The 18,511-nt window shown below is 44.4% G+C and overlaps 1 protein-coding gene across 1 annotated transcript in view; it reads right to left on the reverse strand.

The window, feature by feature from the left end:
* LOC134337714 (tumor necrosis factor receptor superfamily member 5-like) overlaps positions 1-12,939 on the reverse strand; it is a 28,373-nt gene extending 15,434 nt beyond the window's left edge. Inside the window, exons 1-5 of the mRNA XM_063032919.1 lie at positions 12,832-12,939; positions 10,075-10,179; positions 5,919-6,044; positions 1,557-1,700; positions 152-245 (exon numbers count right to left, since the gene is read on the reverse strand). Coding sequence (XP_062888989.1) covers positions 152-245; positions 1,557-1,700; positions 5,919-6,044; positions 10,075-10,179; positions 12,832-12,865 — 503 coding nt within the window. The 5' untranslated portion in view covers positions 12,866-12,939. The remainder of the gene's footprint in view (positions 1-151; positions 246-1,556; positions 1,701-5,918; positions 6,045-10,074; positions 10,180-12,831) is intronic.
* Positions 12,940-18,511: the final 5,572 nt, after the last annotated feature.

Genomic DNA, 18,511 nt, shown 5'->3' on the forward strand with positions numbered 1-18,511 from the left:
AAGTAACTGGTTTTGAGTCTAGTGATCCTGGCATGGTCGCTGTGTGGCCTCTTCCCTGATGGGTTAGGACAATAAGAAAATAAGTATTGCAAAAAACCAACAAGAGGTGGTACTTTCTGAACATGGATACCATGGAGTTTAAAGTACTTACACTGTCCAGCTCTTACACTCTTCAGTTGTTGAAACTTTGCTTGAAAATGTTCCGTGAGGACATTTCTCACACACTGTATCTTTGAAAGGTGTTCCTGAAACACAGAATCAATGTCATTGTGGGTAACTTATAGAGTCTGTAATACCACTGTCAGAGAGACCTTGTTACTTTCCACACTCCTCTTCAAATAGCTAATTTTCTTCACATATGAGCAATATTTAACAATGAATCAAATAAATGTTCACTTTCTGCACTTCCACTTTCAACAGTGATGAAGTTGTCACCTGTAGTATGTTGAAAATATCAAAGAATCCACCTCACTGAGTAGTTCTGTGTTTAGGAGAAATACTTTTTGAACCTGTTTTAACATCCACAAAGACCTTCAGTCAGTTACTAGGGTCTAGAAATATACCCATGTTTCTTGGTCACACCCCTGTACAAATAACACTCCCAGCTCCGAGCAGCACAGGAATGGAACAGGCTATCGTGTTTTCCTTTCCTAATGGAGGAATAGTGTGTGGGCCTCTGTATCAGCTGAAGAATTTGCTCAGACTTTGGAATAACAGTGACAGAAGAGAGCAGATAAGGCAATAACAAAGTAATAATGATATCAGAGATGAGGAAGAACTTCTTTAACCAGAGGGTAGTGAATCTGTGTAATTTCTTGCCACAGATGGCTGTAGAGGCCAAGTTATTGGGTATATTTAAAGAGGGGTTTGAAAAGTTTTTGATCAGTATGGGCATCAAAGGTTACAAGGGGACAGGGTTGAAAGGGAGAATAAATCAACCATGAAGGAATGGTGCAGCAGACCCGATGGTCCAAATGGCCTAATTCTGCTCCTATGTCTTATTGCCTTATGGTCTTAGTACATTAGTTACAAGTACAAACACAATTCTTGCCGTGTCAGTGCTTTTTAGACTTGATGGACCAAATGGCCTAATTCTGCTCTTATGTCTTATTGTCTTATTCTGAGCTATTCAACATAGAATTGGCGCAGATCAAGGGGAACATAGAACATAGAATAGTACAGCACAGTACAGGCCCTTCCGCCCACAATGTTGTGCTGACCCTTAAACCCTGCCTCCTATATAACCCCACACCTTAAATTCCTCCGACCTTCTGTGGTCAGGAGTGCAGGCAGTCCAGCAATAAAATGGACAATAGTGACTGAAAATCAAGACTGCCCAAAAGAGGGTAAAAATGGGAAGTGGGATGAATTAGCTTCTTAAAATACAAATCCAAAGCCATTTCAGTTACACTCAAAGAACTAACAGCAAGCTGCCATTGCCAGTAGGGGGCCTCAGGCAGCCATCCTCAGAACAAACTCCAGATGGTGCCAGAGATTTCAATTTCCCCTGTCCTGCCCAGGGCACAGCACTTAGTAACGACACTCCATCGACCTACCTTTCTCTTTAACTCCTTCACCAGGTGGGCATTCTGAGTGCTTTCTGACCATCTGACAATTAGCAATGCAATAATACCCTTTCCTGGGCTCACATATCGTATTGTGAAAGGCAGTACAGTTTTCTTTAGTTTGTAGTCCAGGCTCTGTAAATACGAAACATTTATGAGGTTGATATTGAATGACAATAAACTGTTTTCTGTTTCAAGTTAGACAGAAGAAGACATCAAAATGAATCAGGATTTGCCTGATCGTGCCTGCTCCGCCATTCAAAAAGATCTCAGCACCTTTCTCTTACACTAACCCCACATCACTCAAAATCTAAAAATATATCACACTTGGTCTTAAACCACATAACTGGTGAGCCTCTCAAAGTAGCTGTGCTCTGTGACCCAGTGTTCCAGATGCCCCAGCAAGGGAAGATGTTATTCTTGTCAATCCCACTAAATTATTTTTTTTTTTTTTTTTTTTTTTTTTTTTTTAAAAAAGGTGTTGTATGATCATCTCTCATTCCAAACTCTAGAGTAACATGCCCCTGTTAATCTTTCCTCACAAGACAATTCCTTATCCCAGGAATTCTTGTTGGGTTTCTTCTATCAAAAATATGTCTATCTTCAGACCAAGACACCAGATGTGTACACAACATCCCAGGTACAGTCTCACAAGAGCTCCACAAACATTTAAAATACACTCCATTTTCCCATTATTATTCAAAGTGAATAAAGAATTTTATATTCCATTTACCATATGTCACCCATTCACTTAGCAGGTTCATATCCTTCCATTAACTTACTCTGCCACCTGCTTTGTATCTGAAGCAAACTTAACATATCACTCAAAAAGCAAAAATTGCACATGTTGGAAAATTGAAATAAAAACAGGAATTGCTATAAATATTAAGCAACAACATAACAACAAATTTCACGACAAATGCCAGTGATATTAAACCTGATTCTGGTCTTCAGAATTAGCTGATCTGTCGAGAGAGAGACAATACAGTCCTTTTTATTCCTTCCTGTTACCATTTCCTTTTAACAGGTTCTAACATTTCTCGATTGACTCATTCTGAGCTAACTGGTCTGTGTCACAACCAGTGCAGCCAGTACATCAAAAGACAAACTTTTTAATGATGTGAAATGCAGTAATTTATTGCAGCTCTCTATTGTCCCCAGACCAATGATTCACCACTATTTCTGGGAGCTTTCTGCATTTTTTTCTCTGAAGACAGGCATAGAATATTAATTTCTCAAACACTTGCTTATTTACCAATTTATCATGTCTCAAGGATCAAAAGGAGCAACCTTATTCACCACATACATTTACATGAATCAGGAACTTGCTCTGGTGTGTTGGGTCGACAAGTAAAAAGAATGCACATGAACCAGATGTTCATTTGCTATTTTCCTTTCTCACAACTTAACCTTTTATGGTCTTATTTTCTGCTTCTGACCAAATTTGTCTAGTATTCTGCGTGCCTTTTTCATGTCAATTTGTTGATCATCCTCTGAAATCCGAAAGCAGAATCCCATTCCTCACCTTCAAGGCAGTCCATTCCTTTCATATAATAATCAATAGAACACATACAATCCGGGTGAAGATGCCTGGGGAATACTGTTTTCCAGATTAGAGGCCTCTGACCAGTGGGACATCAAAGTGATTGCTGCTGGGTACTCTTATTGTGCATCATGCAGATCAATGATTTATCACTACCTTAAGAACCCGAAGGATCAGAAATTAAATCAAGATGCAACAAGTAATACCTGTTTGATTGATGAACAACAGTTGTTGGCACCTGGGCAAGGAGCCAGCCTATATGGAAGTTTACTCGATACAAGTTTATTCTTGTCCACGGTATAGCTAAAAAATGTTGCATTAACGTATTACCTTGTTCAACCTTGATCGTAAGAACGATCAATAATTAGTATTTTCAGGTGCACGATGATTCTGTATTGAGACTAATATGTTTCATGTAACTTTCTGCAGTTTCACAAAGTTTTCTCATTAAAACCCTGAAGAAAGTTGCCGGCTCTGGAGATTCTTGAGGTGTTTAATTCCTTGCCCAGCTTTGCACACAACGCACTGCGAGGGCAGTTGAGATAAGTCTTTAGAATGTGGGAGGAAACTGGAGCATTCAAAGGAAACCCATGTGATCATGGGGAGAACGTACAAACTCCTTACAGACAGCGGTGAGAATCCGACTCCAATCTCACAGCTGGTGAGCTGTAGTGTTACACTAACCACTACGTCACTATGCTACCCGTTCTGAACCTAGTAAGTTACGGTCTACCGGGGGTCTCTATTCTCAATCCTCAAGTCCAAATTTTAGGTTCCCGATTCCTGGAACCCAGAATTCCTAATTACTATCCGGTCCTCTGAACTCTGCTTGCTGCCTGTGCTTTAAATGCCTGGTCCCTACTCTCCAATCCCATGTTCCTGAACGCTGGCTTAAATCCTGAATTCCAAATCCCTGTCTCCTGCCTAGAATTCTCAATCTCCATCCTAGGTTCTGAATTCCAACTATCTACGCTCATCAGCAGCGGCAGCATCCGTACGCCTTGAGAGATGATGGTGTGACACTTTTTCTGGTGATCCTTGGGGCTGTAGACCTGGGGTACTATTTGCATTTTCTTGAGTGGCTGTACAGACCAACCCTACGGTGACAGTCTCTTTCACAGCAGCTGCAGGTGGTGGAAGAGGGTTCTACAGCTCTGGCTTTTCTTCTGGCTCTCTTGTTGATGAGCAGTTTGGTCCTTGCTACCTCAGCACGTTGTCTACTGCTTTTGCAGCCCTCCATGCTGTCTGATCTTTAACTGTTTCCTCCCATGTGCTGAGGTCGATGTCTGCCAGCTTCACGTCACACCTGCAGACGTCCCTGTAGCGGGGGCACGGTCTTCCTTTTGGAGATAATGCTCGCCACAAACCACGTCCTTGGGAATGTGACCCTGGTCCACCCATTTGACATGGCCCAACTATCTGAGACGTCTGTGGCTGGAGAGTGCGTGGATGCTGCAGGTGTCAGCCCATTGTAGAACCTGTTGGTGATTCTGTCCTACCAGGAGATGAGCAAGATGCACCTGAGGAAGCGTAGGTGGAATGAGCTTAGCCTCTTATCTTGCCGGATGTATGGTGTCCAAGCCTCGCTGGCGTAGCGGAGTGTGCTGAGCACACACACTGGGTACACACTCAGCTTGGTCTTTGTCAGCTGTCTGTTGCTCCACACTCTCTTGTTCAGTCTGGACATGACAGCTGCAGCTTTGCCAATCCTCCTGTTCTCCTCCGCTTTGAGGGATAGAAGCTGGTGATGGTCGACCTAAGATAGGCGAAGGAGTTGACTACATCCAGAGAGCCACTATTAAGGGTGATGTTTGGGGGCGATTCTGCACCCTGGGTCATGACGTTTATTTTCTTCAGACTGATGGTCAACTCAAACTCCTTGCAGGCACGGGCAAAGCGGTTAGTCAGATGTTGGAGTCTGCCTTCAGTGTGTGATGTCAATGCTGCATCATCTGCAAACAACATCTCATGGACGAGGGCTGTCCTAACTTTGGCCTTGGAGTGCAAGCAATCAATGTTGAACAGCTTACCATCAGCTCCTGGGTAAAGATAGACTTCAGTGCAGTCTGCAAAAGCAGAGGGAACCAGCGTGGAGAAGAAGATTCCAGCTAGGTGCCAGGACACAAGCTCATTTCACTCCACTGCTCACTGGGAAGGCATCAAAAGCTGCTCCATTGAAGCAGCCGAGCTGCTGAATTCCAGGTTTCTACACTCAGTGGCCATTTGATTAGGTACCTCCCGTATCTACTCAAGTGGGCGCTGAGTGTACATTCGTGGTCTTCTGCTGCTGAGGCAAATCCACTTCAAGGTTCGACATGTTGTACATTCGGGGACACTCTTCTGCACACCACTGCTGTAACGTCTGGTGATTTGAGTTACTGTCCTCTTCCTCTCAGTTTGAACTAGTCTGGCCATTCGCCTCTGACCTCTCTCACTAACAAGGCCTTTTTGCCCAGAGAACTGTTGCTCATTGGATTTTTGTGTTTTTCACTCCATTCTCTAACCTCTAGAGACTGTTGTGTGTGCACGTATGGGGGGGGGGGGGTGGAAAACGCAGGTCAGCAGTTTCTTAATACTCAAACCACCCTATCTGGCACCAACAATTATTCCACAGTCAAAGTCACTTAGATCACACTTCTTCCCTATTCTGATGTTTGGTCTGAAAACAACTGAACTCCCTAACCATGTCCGCATGCTTTTGTCCATTGCGTTGCCACCACATGATTGGTTGATTTGATATTTGCATTAAAATGCAGGTGTACAAGTGTACCTAATAAAGTGGCCACTGAGTGTAAATTCTCAATCCATACCTTGATCACATGATCTACACTCCAAACATTTCTCCGATCCAGTGTAACGGTCAGCGTATTCTCCATCTGGGCATCGTTCACACTCTGTGCTGGTCTGACGAGTGCAGTGTTGAGATACTCTCGAACCTGCAACAAGACAAGGTGTGCATGGGAAAAGGCAGGCATGGGATTACAAAGCAATCAGGTAACCAGTTACAATGCAGCTCATTTCAAACAAAACCTCACCTGAGAAATGGTATTGTTACTAAACAAGTAAAATTAACTCAGGATCATTATGATACATAACAGGGTTTGTGTTAGCAAATTGGAATTGAGGTCTTTCTTTGATAGACCACTGGTCACACTGTAGCTCTGTGGGTTTGGGGCGGTTGATAAGGCCAATGTGGGCTACACAGTCTCCACCACAGTGGAGTATGTGACTGGGCAGGTTTGTGAGATGGCACATTTATTCTTCTATTTACACTGGATAATATTCTTTTATTATCTGTCTGTTCCCAACAAGTTGAATTGAATTGACTTTTATTACTTACATCCTTCATAAACATGAGGAGTAAAAATCTTTACGTTATGCTTCCATTCAAATGTGCAATTATGGTAATTTATAACAAATGTTATATACAACAGGATAGTCAATATATCACAGAAATACAGTTGTATCACCATGAATTAATCAGTTTGATGGCCTGGTGGAAGAAGCTGTCCTGGAGCCTGTTGGTCCTGGCTTTTATACTGCGGTACCGTTTCCCAGATGGTAGCTGCTGGAACAATTTGTGGTCGTGGTGACTCAGATCCCCAATGATCCTTCGGGCATTTTTTTTTTTTTTTTTTTTTTAAACACACCTTTATTTGTAAGTGTCCTGAATAGTGGGAAGTTCACATCTACAGATGCTCTGGGCTGTCCAGACCACTCTCTGCAGAGTCCTGCAATTCAGGGAAGTACAGTTCCCATACGGCCCATCAAGATGCTCTCAATCGTGCCCCTATAGAAAGTGCTTAGAATTTTGGGGGCTACACAAAACTTCTTCAACCATTTGAAGTGAGAGAAACACTTGTGCTTTTTTCACCACACAGCCGGTATGTACAGACCATGTGAGGTCCTCGGTGATGTTTACGCCAAGGAACATAAAGCTGTTCACCCTGTCAACCCCAGATCCATTGATGTCAATAGAGGTTAGCCTGTCTCCATTCCTCCTGTAGTCCACAATTAGCTCCTTTGTTTTTGCGACATTGAGGGAGAGGTTGTTTTCTTGACACCACTGTGTCAGGGTGATGACTTCCTCTCTGTAGGCTGCCTGATTATTTCAGATTCAGCCCATTAGTGTAGTGCCGTCAGCAAATTTCATTAGCGGATTTGAGCTGTGGGTGGCGACACAGTCATGGGTATACAGAGAGTAAAGGAGGGAGCTTAGTACACAGCCGTGAGGGGCACCTGTGTTGAGGGTCAGAGAGGCAGAGGTGAGGGAGCGCACTCTTACCACCTGCTGGCGATTTCAGCAGAAGTCCAGGATCCAGCTACACAGGCAGGGTGAAGGCAGAGGTCTCTGAGCTTCTTGTAAAGCCTGGAGGGTCTTATGGTGTTGAATCAGAAGACACTATAGCGCAGAAACAATCCCTTCAGCCATGTAGTCCTTGCTGACCTTGTCTTCTGCATAGCCCCATCCATGGAGAATCATGGCCTTCCAGACCTCTCATCCATGTTCCCATCCAATTGAAGTCACAACTATCATTTTGCCTGGCAACTCATTCCATGCACGCACTCTAGTCTCACCAAACCTGAGGTGATAAAACCCGTAAGCATTCACTCTTTGGATAACCCTCAATTTTTTGAAATTTATTTCTTTACGGGATGTGGACGTCACCAGCTAAGCCAGCATTTACTGCCCATCCCTAGTTGCCATTGAGAAGGTGGTGACGAGCTGCCTTCTTGAACCACTGCAGTCCCTGAGGTGTAGGCACACCCAATGTGTTCTTAGAGAATTCCATGATTTTGACCCAGCAACAATGAAGAAATGATGATGTTTCCAAATAGTCATACTCATACTTTATTGATCCCAGGGGGAAATTGGTTTTTGTTACAGTTGCATCATAAATAATTAATAGTAATAGAGCGATAAATAGTTAAATAGTAATATGTAAAGTATGCCAGTAAATTATGAAATAAGTCCAGGACCAGCCTATCGGCACAGTGTGTCTGACCCTCCAAGGGAGGAGTTGTAAAGTTTGATGGCCACAGGCAGGAATGACTTCCTATGATGCTCTGTGCTGCATCTTGGAGGAATGAGTCTCTGGCTGAATGTACTCCTGTGCCCACCCATGGATGGGAGACATTGTCCAAGATGGCATGCAACTTAGACAGCATCCTCTTTTCAGACACCAGCGTCAGAGAGTCCAGTTCCATCCCCACAACATCACTGGCCTTACGAATAAGTTTGTTGATTCTGTTGGTGTCTGCTACCCTCAGCCTGCTGCCCCAGCACACAACAGCAAACATGATCGTGTTGGTCACCACAGACTCGTAGGACATCCTCAGCATCGTCCGGCAGATGTTAAAGGACCTCAGTCTCCTCAGGAAATAGAGATGGCTCTGACCCTTCTTGTAGACAGCCTCAGTGTTCTTTGACCAGACCAGTTTATTGTCAATACGTATCCCCAGGTATTTGTAATCCTCCACCATGTCCACACTGACCCCCTGGATGGAAACAGGGGTCACCGGTGCCTTAGCTCTCCTCAGGTCTACTACCAGCTCCTTGGTCTTTTTCACATTAAGCTGCAGATAATTCTGCACACACCATGTGACAAAGTTTCCTACAGTAGCCCTGTACTCAACCTCATCTCCCTTGCTGATGCATCCAACTATGGCAGAGTCATCCGATAAGTTCTGAAGATTACAAGACTCTGAGCAGTAGTTGAAGTCTGAGGTGTAAATGGTGAAGAGAAAGGGAGACAAGACAGTCCCCTGTGGAGCCCCAGTGCTGCTGATCACTCTGTCGGACACACAGTGTTGCAAGCACACGTACTGTGGTCTGCCAGTCAGGTAATCAAGAATCCATGACACTAGGAAATCAGGATGGTGAGTGACTTGGAAGGGGATTTCCAGGTGGCGGTGTTCCCAGATATTGCTGTTCTCCTCCTTCTAGATGATAGTGGTCGTGGGTCAGGAAGGAGCTGCCTTAGGAACTTTGGTGTGTCGTTGCAGTGCATCTTGTAGATAGTACACACTACTGCAGCTGTTCATCAGCGGTGGAGGGATTGGATGCTTGTGGAAGGGGTACCAATCAAGTAGGCTGCCTTGTACTGGATGGTATCAAGCTTCTTGAGTGTTGATGGGGCTGCACTCATCCAGGCGAATGGCGAGTATTCCATTGCACTCCTCACCTGAGCCTTGTAGATAGTGGACAGACTTTGGGGAGTCAGATGTCACTCCTGCAGTGATATCCTGAGGATGAGATGACTGACCTCCAACGACCACAGCCACCTTCCTTTCTGTCAGGTATGATTCCAACCAGCAGAGGGGTTTCCATTGACTCCATTTTAGCTTGAGCACCTTGATGCCATACTCAGTCAAATGCTACCCTGATATTGAGGGCTATCACTCACTTCACCTCTGGTACTTATTTCTTTGGTCCTAGTTTGGACAAAGGAGGTGATGAAGTCAGCAGCTGAATGGCCTTGACAGAACCCAAACTGGGCATCTGTAAGCAGGTTATTGCCGAATAGGTGCTGCATGATAGCACTGTTGATGACCACTTCCACTACGCTGATGATCTCAGAACAGTTACATTACTTTGCTCAAATCTCAGAAGGGTTTGCTTCAGGAAGCTGGCGTTGTGCCTACCTACGACACCGTGGCCCATCCATCAGAGCCAGCTGACCAGTGCTGGGGTTACAGGCCTGTGAACAACATTGATGTCAGATCCCTCAGAAACTGGTCATTTACATGAATGAGAAACCAATTACTCTGCAGAAATATTAAAGACAGACCTTCAATTCTCTATAACCAAAGGAGAAAGAGCAATCTTTTATCTCATACTAAAAGGGAAATGTCACTAATGAATCATTTATTAATTTTAACCACTCATACTTTAAGCATTTTTAAGTTTTAAAAAATCTATAGTTTATAGTGGTAGGGATTCTATACGATAGAGGCATGGCTTACCTGCTTCACACGATGGACAGCACAAACCATTATGTTTATACTCCCATTCTGTACAATCATCTACATGTGAAGCTTCTATTAACACCAATGACAGGATCAGATAACCTGTAATTAAATAGTTAAATTGAGGGATTTTAATAGTGCTGAAGAAATATTTCCTGTTGAAATCACACAGCATTACTGGTGATTATTTTAAAAGTTATTTTGCTGTAATCCATAAATTAAGTGTATTCAAGAATGGGAGCAGATAGCCCAGGAAATTATAGACCAGTGAGTCTCACTTCAGTGGTTGGTAAGTTGATGGAAAAGATCCTGAGCGGTAGGATTTATGAACACTTGAAGAGGCATAATATGATCAGGAATAGTCAGCATAGCTTTGTCAAAGGCAGGTTGTGCCTTATAAGCCTGATTGAATTTTTTGAGGATGTGACTAAACACATTGATGAAGGTAGAGCGGTAGATGTAGTTCAGCAAGGCATTTGATAAGGTACCCCATGCAAGGCTTATTGAGAAAGTACGGGGGCATGGGATCCAAGGGGACATTGCTTTGTGAATCCAGAACTGGCTTGCCCACAGAAGGCAAAGAATGGTTGTAACATGTAGGGAAGAATTAACAGTGAGAGAGAAGTGCAAGACACTTGGGATCAATTTTGGTTGTAAGTTAATTTAAACTTAAATTAGAACTTCTTTCTGTCTCTAAGTTTTATTTGTTTTCCTGGCATGGGATGGCTGTGTGAATATGCTGTACTGTATCTGCTCTGTGATATGCTGTGCTGCTTTGTAAAATAAAAATAAATAATAATAAAAATCTGAATTTAAAAAAAGTTGTAGATGTGTCATATTCTGCATGGAGGTTGGTGACCAGTGGTGTGGTCAGGAATCTGTTCTGGGACCCCTTCTCTTCATGATTTTTATAAATGACCTGGATGAGGAAGTGGAGGGATGGGTTAGCAAATTTGCTGATGGCACAAATGTTGAGGGAGTTGTGGATAGCGTGGAGGGCTGTCAGAGATTACAGCGGGACATTGATAGGATGCAAAAATGGGTTGAGAAGTGGCAGATGGAGTTCCACCCAGAGGTGATTCATTTTGGTAGGTCAAATATGATGGCAGAATATAGTATTAATGGTAAGGCTCTTGGCAGTGTGGAGGATCAGAGGGATCTTGGGGTCAGAGTCCATAGGATACTCAAAGCTGCTACGCAGGTTGACTCTGTGGTTAAGAAGACATACGGTGCATTGGCCTTCATCAACCGTGGGATTGAGCTAGGAGCTGAGAGGTAATGTTGCAGTTATATAGAATTCTGGTCAGGCCCCACTTGGAGTACTGTGCTCTGTTCTGGTTGCCTCACTACAGGAAGGATATGGCAAACATAGAAAGGTTGCAGAGGAGATGTACAAGGATGTTGCCTGGATTGGGGAGCTTGCCTTCTGAGAATAGGTTGAGTGAACTTGGCCTTTTCTCCTTGGAGCCACAGAGGATGAGAGGTGACCTGATAGAGGTGTTTGAGATGATGAGAGGCATTGATCGTGAGGATAGTCAGATGTTTTTTCCCAGGGCTGAAATGGCTAACATAAGGGGGCAGTTTAAGCTGCTTGGAAGGACGTACAGAAGAGATGTCAGGGGCAAGTTGTTTTTTTTTATTATACATAGAGAGTGGTGAGTGCATGGAATGGGCTGCTGCCCACAGTGGTGGAGGCAGATATAATAGGGTCTTTCAAGAGGATAGGTACATGGAACTTAGAAAAAATAGAGGGCTATGGGTAACCCTAGGTAATTTCTAAAGCAAGTACATGTTCAGCACAGCATTGTGGGCTGAAGGGCCTGTATTGTGCTGTAGGTTTTCAATCTTTCTATGTTTCTATCTCACAAAGCAGTACAGATTTACAACTACAATCAAAAGAACACTCCTGCTTTCCATCAAATGGTCAGGGCAACTTCTTAGCAGATTTCAATGTCTAGATAATTACAGAAAGGTATTTTTGTGATGAGTACAGAATTTGATTGATAATTAAGTGAAAATAAGCCTTAACAGTTACTCAGCTTACTTCAAAAGTCATTGTACTTGAAAGTTTTTTGAACACAGAAAATGCTGAAAGTTTTCAGCAAGTCACTTAGTATCTGAGGGAAAGAAACAGTTGACTTTTCAGGTTATCGAGCAAATTACTGCAGATGCTGGAAAAACAATAAAAAGCAAACTCTAGGATGCTCAATTGCTATTTCTCTGGCAGATCACTTGCTTAAACTCCAGTTCCACCTGTTCAGAGGTGGTTGACAAGGCAAATTTCGACTCCACAGACTCCACCACAGTGGAGCGTGTGACTGGCTGGGTGAGTAGTTTGTGAGATGGTGTGATTCTTCTATTTACACTGGGTTTCCAATAGTGACAGAGTCACCCACACTGAATGAGTGTTACTGAATATTCTGAAACAAAACTGGCAACACAATCTTCACCTACCCACAATGACTCTGCTGTTGTATTGTTGAAAGCTGGAGCCACATTTTTCCACCTTGAACCCCTTGGACTCCGTCCTATCACAGACATTCCATGTGTTTCATCCCATCCACCCCACTTTTCCTTTCTCACTTTTCAGCTCTGACAGGGTTATTTATCAGTATATTTTATTTTCCTCTCAGCAGATACTGCCTGACCAATCAAAATTACGCATTGGTTTTACTGAAAACATGTAAAGATAACTGTGTAGAAGTATAATATTTTAATCTGGTGAATGGTCTTTGAATGGGACCAACTACATACCTGAGAATAACATTGCAAGTTTAGAGATCCCCATCCAATGATGAACAATGCCGTCAACAATGAGAAGTTTTGGATGACAGTCTGTGATTTCCAATCCTCACTCTTCTATAACCAATCTGTAAAACATGACAGCAAATAACAACATCCCGGTATTGGTCCTGATGTGGGATCGCAGCCTGAACTGTCGACTGTTTATTTATTTCCATAGATGCTGCCCGACCTACTGAGTTCCTCCAGAAATTTGTGTGGGTTGCTAAGCATTTAATAACACTATTTCCAACTTCAAATTTCAAATTGTAGAAATAGAAAAATGAAAAAAAGAGAAGTAATAATAAATAAAGTAATAGCTATTGAGAATATGAGTTGTAGACTCCTTGAACTGCGTCCATCGGTTGTGGAATCACTTCAGTGTTTGGATGGGTGAAGTTGTCTACACTGGCTCAGGAGCCTGATAAGAACACAAGAACAATTGGTGGGTGATAACTGTTGCTGAACCTGGTGGTGTGGGGATCACGGAAGGAACAGAATTAGAATATACATAAATGCCACAACAGAGTCAAATGCCACAATGACAGTGGACAGCGTAAAGATAATCTTTCATTACAAGATCTCCCAGCTCGTTGATACAATACTTCTTGCTGCACAATAAGGTAGGCAACAAGTATGTCAGCATAGGTGGCTGACTGATGACAGGAAATTCTGAAGCAATAAATTCTCAGAGTCGCTTTGGCACCCTGCGACCAGACATTGTCCGAGTGTCCGAGTCTACTAAGCAAGTGGTGCTGCTGGAGCTGACAGTCCCATGGGAAGATAGCTTGGAGGAGGCCTTTGAAAGGAAGCTCTCCAAGTACGCAGGACTGGTCAGCAACTGTCAGCAGGCTGGATGGAGAGCGAGGTGTCTCCCAGTGGAGGTTGGTTGTAGGGGATTCATAGCCCATTCTTTAGTTAGAGCCTTCAGCATTTTGGGCATCGAGGGAGAGAGGAAGAGGGGAGCCATCCGCAGTACCACCGATGCGGCAGAGAGGGCCTCAAGATAGCTGTGGCTCAAAAGAGGGGAGCCATGGAGTCATAAGTAGCTAGCCATCTGGACACAAGCTGGGGTCTGATCAGCCCCGGCTGGGTCACCTGGAGGAGGTTGTATGATGTTGAAAGACCCGAAACACCCGATGATTCCAGGAACATCACTGGAGATGTGTCCAGAAACGTCAATAGACGTATGTACACAGGTCTGGCAAATTTAAGTTTACATTTGGTGCCGAGACCCAGGAAGGGAATACCGAGGATTATTCCGAGACAGGGAGGGAAGAATCCAATAAAACCCCAGAGTTAATGGCTCCACAGAGACAACTGCCCACCCGCATGCTGTCCAGTTCAAGAGCAGTCGAGGAGGGACAGCCCGCAGTAATCCCTGCGTATGCATCCTAGAAGCCTCAAGAACTGATAATGATCATAAATCAGGCCCCAGATAGAAAAGAACCACCAGCACAGTTTGCTCAACATGTCCGCAGTACTCTACAAGTACATAATGCGACCCCACAAGATTTATTTGGTCTCTGCAACATGATTCTCTCAGCTGATCTGGGGCGGAAATGGAAGGCAGAATTAAGATACCAAACCTATCACAAGTTACAGGTGGGAATCTGTAATGAGAATGAACAGACAGACCAGACTATTCATGCCTTGGAGAGGGCTCTCCAACAACCTGTAAATATCACTAAAATACCTGAATGCAAACCTAAGCCTGAGAAATCGGGACCAGACTATCGGGTGCGATTTGTGGCCTGCTACGGCACTTTCACAGGAGACCAAGCCTCTAATAATGGGAATCCGTCCCCCCAGTTTAATGCCTTACTGCTTCAATGCTTACCAATTAAGTTAGCCAACATGATTAAAACTAATAATATGGATTGGCCTGGCAATGACCAAAATCGAATACGACGAGCTTTGACATATTACTGGGACACGGCTTTCGAGTCCCGATCAACCCAGAAGGGAACTAGTAGCCTGCAGTCCTGACGAAGGGTCTCGGCCTGAAACGTCGACTGCACCTCTTCCTAGAGATGCTGCCTGGCCTGCTGCGATCACCAGCAACTTTTATGTGTGTTGTAGGGATCTAGTAGTAAAGGTGAATATGTTCAGCGGGAAGGAGGACGCGAGCGGGCTATATCTGGGGATCATAAATGAACCGAAGCACAGAACGCATGTGGAATTCCAGGGGGACCCAGTGTGAGGTTTCATTTACAGCCACCACCAGTATGGGGTGTAATCTAGCAGAGTGAGACTTGCTCTGTCCGTTGGAAGTTGAGATTCTAAGCACAGACAAGGGTATCACCCTGGGACTAGTGAACAACTGACAGCTTCACCAGCTACCGACCCCCCAGTGGTGGGCACTTAATCTGGACTCCACTTCGCTTGAGCTCCCACTGCCAGCGGTCGACCCCCATGTGACCCTGTGCTATGACCCTACGGGGTGCGCCACTGAGGAAAGCCAATATTATTCACCCCTCGAGGGACAGAAGTTCCCAGTCACGGTGATTGGAGTGGTTAAAGGAAGAGAGGGCAGTGTATTACTGGCCGAAGTTCCAGATTCCCTTTGGCGACAGACAGGACTGGTGGTTCCCCATACCACTGTTAGGTTTGCCTTGGGTTCAAGCCAAAAAGCCTAAGGTTCCTTGCTGACACCTTGATGAAACAAGCCTCCAGCACCAAGGGAGACTGGCAAGACTTGGCCGCGGGCCAACTCCAATACTGGAAGGAGTCGGAGGTGAAGACGGGACATCCGTTAAGACATTTTTAATATTGACCGACCCCAAGACGTTGTACCCCATCTCCGGGCAATTTCAGGCCACGAAGTTGGCCGCACCAACTGCCCCCCATCCAGATCACTGTGAAAGAAGGACTCTCCCACCCCTTCGGCAATACCGCCTCAATCCTGAGGCAACGTTTTATGAGGATGGAAACTCTTTTGTCGATGCAGCAGGAAAACAATGTTCTGGCTATGCGATAAATGATGACAGTGAAGTAATTGAGCAAGCCTCCTTTGAAGCAGCTGTCTCTGCCCAGGAAGCTGAGCTACTGTATCGTAGCAACGGACTGAAGTGCAAACATTTACACAGATTCCCATTACACACTGACTACCAAATTTTGAGGATTCCTGACTCCCTCTGGACTCCCCCGCCCCACATTAGTAATGCTACCTTTGTAAACAACTTACTCACCGCTCTACAGCTACCTTGAGTTTTGAATATTATTAGATGTGCAGCCTATACTGGGGAATCTGATGAGATATCTAAAGGCAATGCTAGGGCTGATATAGCAGTTGAACAGACAGCCTTGAATCCCACACTTTTAGTCCCCTTGGGAACCCAGCAAGCTCCTATTAGACAAAATCTAAGGACGGGTATGCCAGATATGGGGGAAATACATACGTCCCTAAGGAGAGCACAAACAATGGTCCCAAATGGGTTGCCACACTGAACCTCAGACCAATTTATGGGTGACCCCTGCGGGACAGGTCTGTGTTCCCTCTGTATTTTGACTTATTTTGATAGATTATATAAATAATTGTACACACTTGGGCAAGGGGGGAAATGGTTAATACATTATTACAATCTTGGTGACACCCTGATTTCCAGAAAGCGAGCCACAGCATGTTTAATTTGTAGAAAACACGAATGCTGAAAAAGGGATGCCCTGTCTTTCTGAAGCTACCCCCTTGCCTGGTGGACCTTTTTCCTCTTTGCAACTTGATTTTATAGAATTACCTAGAGTACATTGTTATAAGTATTGCTTAGTGATAGTAGATGTATTTAGCAGATGGATTGAAGCTGTTCCTACAACTAATAATACTGCTGTGACTGTTGTGAAAATATTGCTAAAAGAAATAATTCCTCACTATGGACTTCCAGAAATGATAAACTTGGACAATGGGCCACATTTTTTTGCCAAAATAAATGAGGAAGTCTGTAAAGAACTTGCTATAAAACAGCAGTTCCACTATACCCATCATCAGAAAGTAGCCGGAACAGTGGAACGAGCCAATGGTACCTTGAAAGATAAGTTGGCCAAACTTACACAATTGACTGGACTGACCTGGCTGAAGGTTTTACCCTTAGCCCTATTCCATATGAGAATCACGCCATCACGTAAGACGGAGTTATCACTTGCAGAAATTATCTACGGGAAGCCTTTGAGAACCCCATGGGGACCCCGACCTTGTTTGTCGCTTCTCCCCAAAAGCTTACCTGCAAAATTAGATATGCATAACTTGGGGGAGGAGATGGGAAAATATTAATGCAAATTAACTGAAACTTTCCACAGCTTGCATTCACAAGTACGACAGGCCTATCGGGAAGACGAAACCCAGCCTGAAGGTGACTACCCCAAAATTGAGCCTGGAGATTTTGTCCTGATCAAGAACTGGGATCGAGGGAAACTCAGACCTCGGTGGAGAGGACCATTCACCATGACTGATTCTAAATATTTCACAACAACCAAGAAAGGAGAAATCTTCCAACTCAAAAAGCAGAACAAGTAATTAGAAACCATAGAAACATTACAGCACAGAAACAGCCTTTTGGCCCTTCTTGGCTGTGCCAAACCATTCTTCTGCCTAGTCCCTCTGACCTGCACCTGGACCATATCCCCCAGTACACCTCTCATCCATATACCTGTCCAACTTTTTCTTAAATGTTAAAAGTGAGCCCGCATTTACCACTTCATCTGGCAGCTCATTCCATACTGCCACCACTCTGTGTGAAGAAGCCCCCCCAATGTTCCCTTTCAACTTTTCCCCCTTCCCCCTTAACCCATGTCTGCTGGTTTTTTGCTCCCCTAGCCTCAGTGGAAAAAAACCTGCTTGCATTCACTCTATCTATACCCATCATAATTTTATATACCTCTATCAAATCTCCCCTCATTCTTCTACGCTCCAAGGAATAAATTCCTAACCTATTCAACCTTTCTCTAAACAACACACATCAAAGTTGCTGGTGAACGCAGCAGACCAGGCAGCATCTCTAGGAAGAGGTGCAGTCGACGTTTCAGGCCGAGACCCTTCGTCAGGACTAACTGAAGGAAGAGTGAGTAAGGGATTTGAAAGTTGGAGGGGGAGGGGGAGATCCAAAATGATAGGAGAAGACAGGAGGGGGAGGGATGGAGCCGAGAGCTGGACAGGTGATAAGCAAAAGGGGATACGAGAGGATCATGGGACAGGAGGTCCGGGAAGAAAGACAAGGAGGGGCGGGGGGACCCAGAGGATGGGCAAGAGGTATATTCAGAGGGACAGAGGGAGAAAAAGGAGAGTGAGAGAAAGAATGTGTGCATAAGAATAAGTAACAGATGGGGTACGAGGGGGAGGTGGGGCCTTAGCGGAAGTTAGAGAAGTCGATGTTCATGCCATCAGGTTGGAGGCTACCCAGACAGAATATAAGGTGTTGTTCCTCCAACCTGAGTGTGGCTTCATCTTTACAGTAGAGGAGGCCGTGGATAGACATGTCAGAATGGGAATGGGATGTGGAATTAAAATGTGTGGCCACTGGGAGATCCTGCTTTCTCTGGCAGACAGAGCGTAGATGTTTAAAGAAAGGGGCTTCCCTTCCTCCACTATCTTCCTTTTTTAAAGAAAGGGGGGCTTCCCTTCCTCCACTATCAACTCTGCTCTTAAACACATCTCCCCCAT

This window comes from Mobula hypostoma, chromosome 25 (genome assembly GCF_963921235.1).
Source record: "Mobula hypostoma chromosome 25, sMobHyp1.1, whole genome shotgun sequence".
NCBI lineage: Eukaryota > Metazoa > Chordata > Chondrichthyes > Myliobatiformes > Myliobatidae > Mobula > Mobula hypostoma.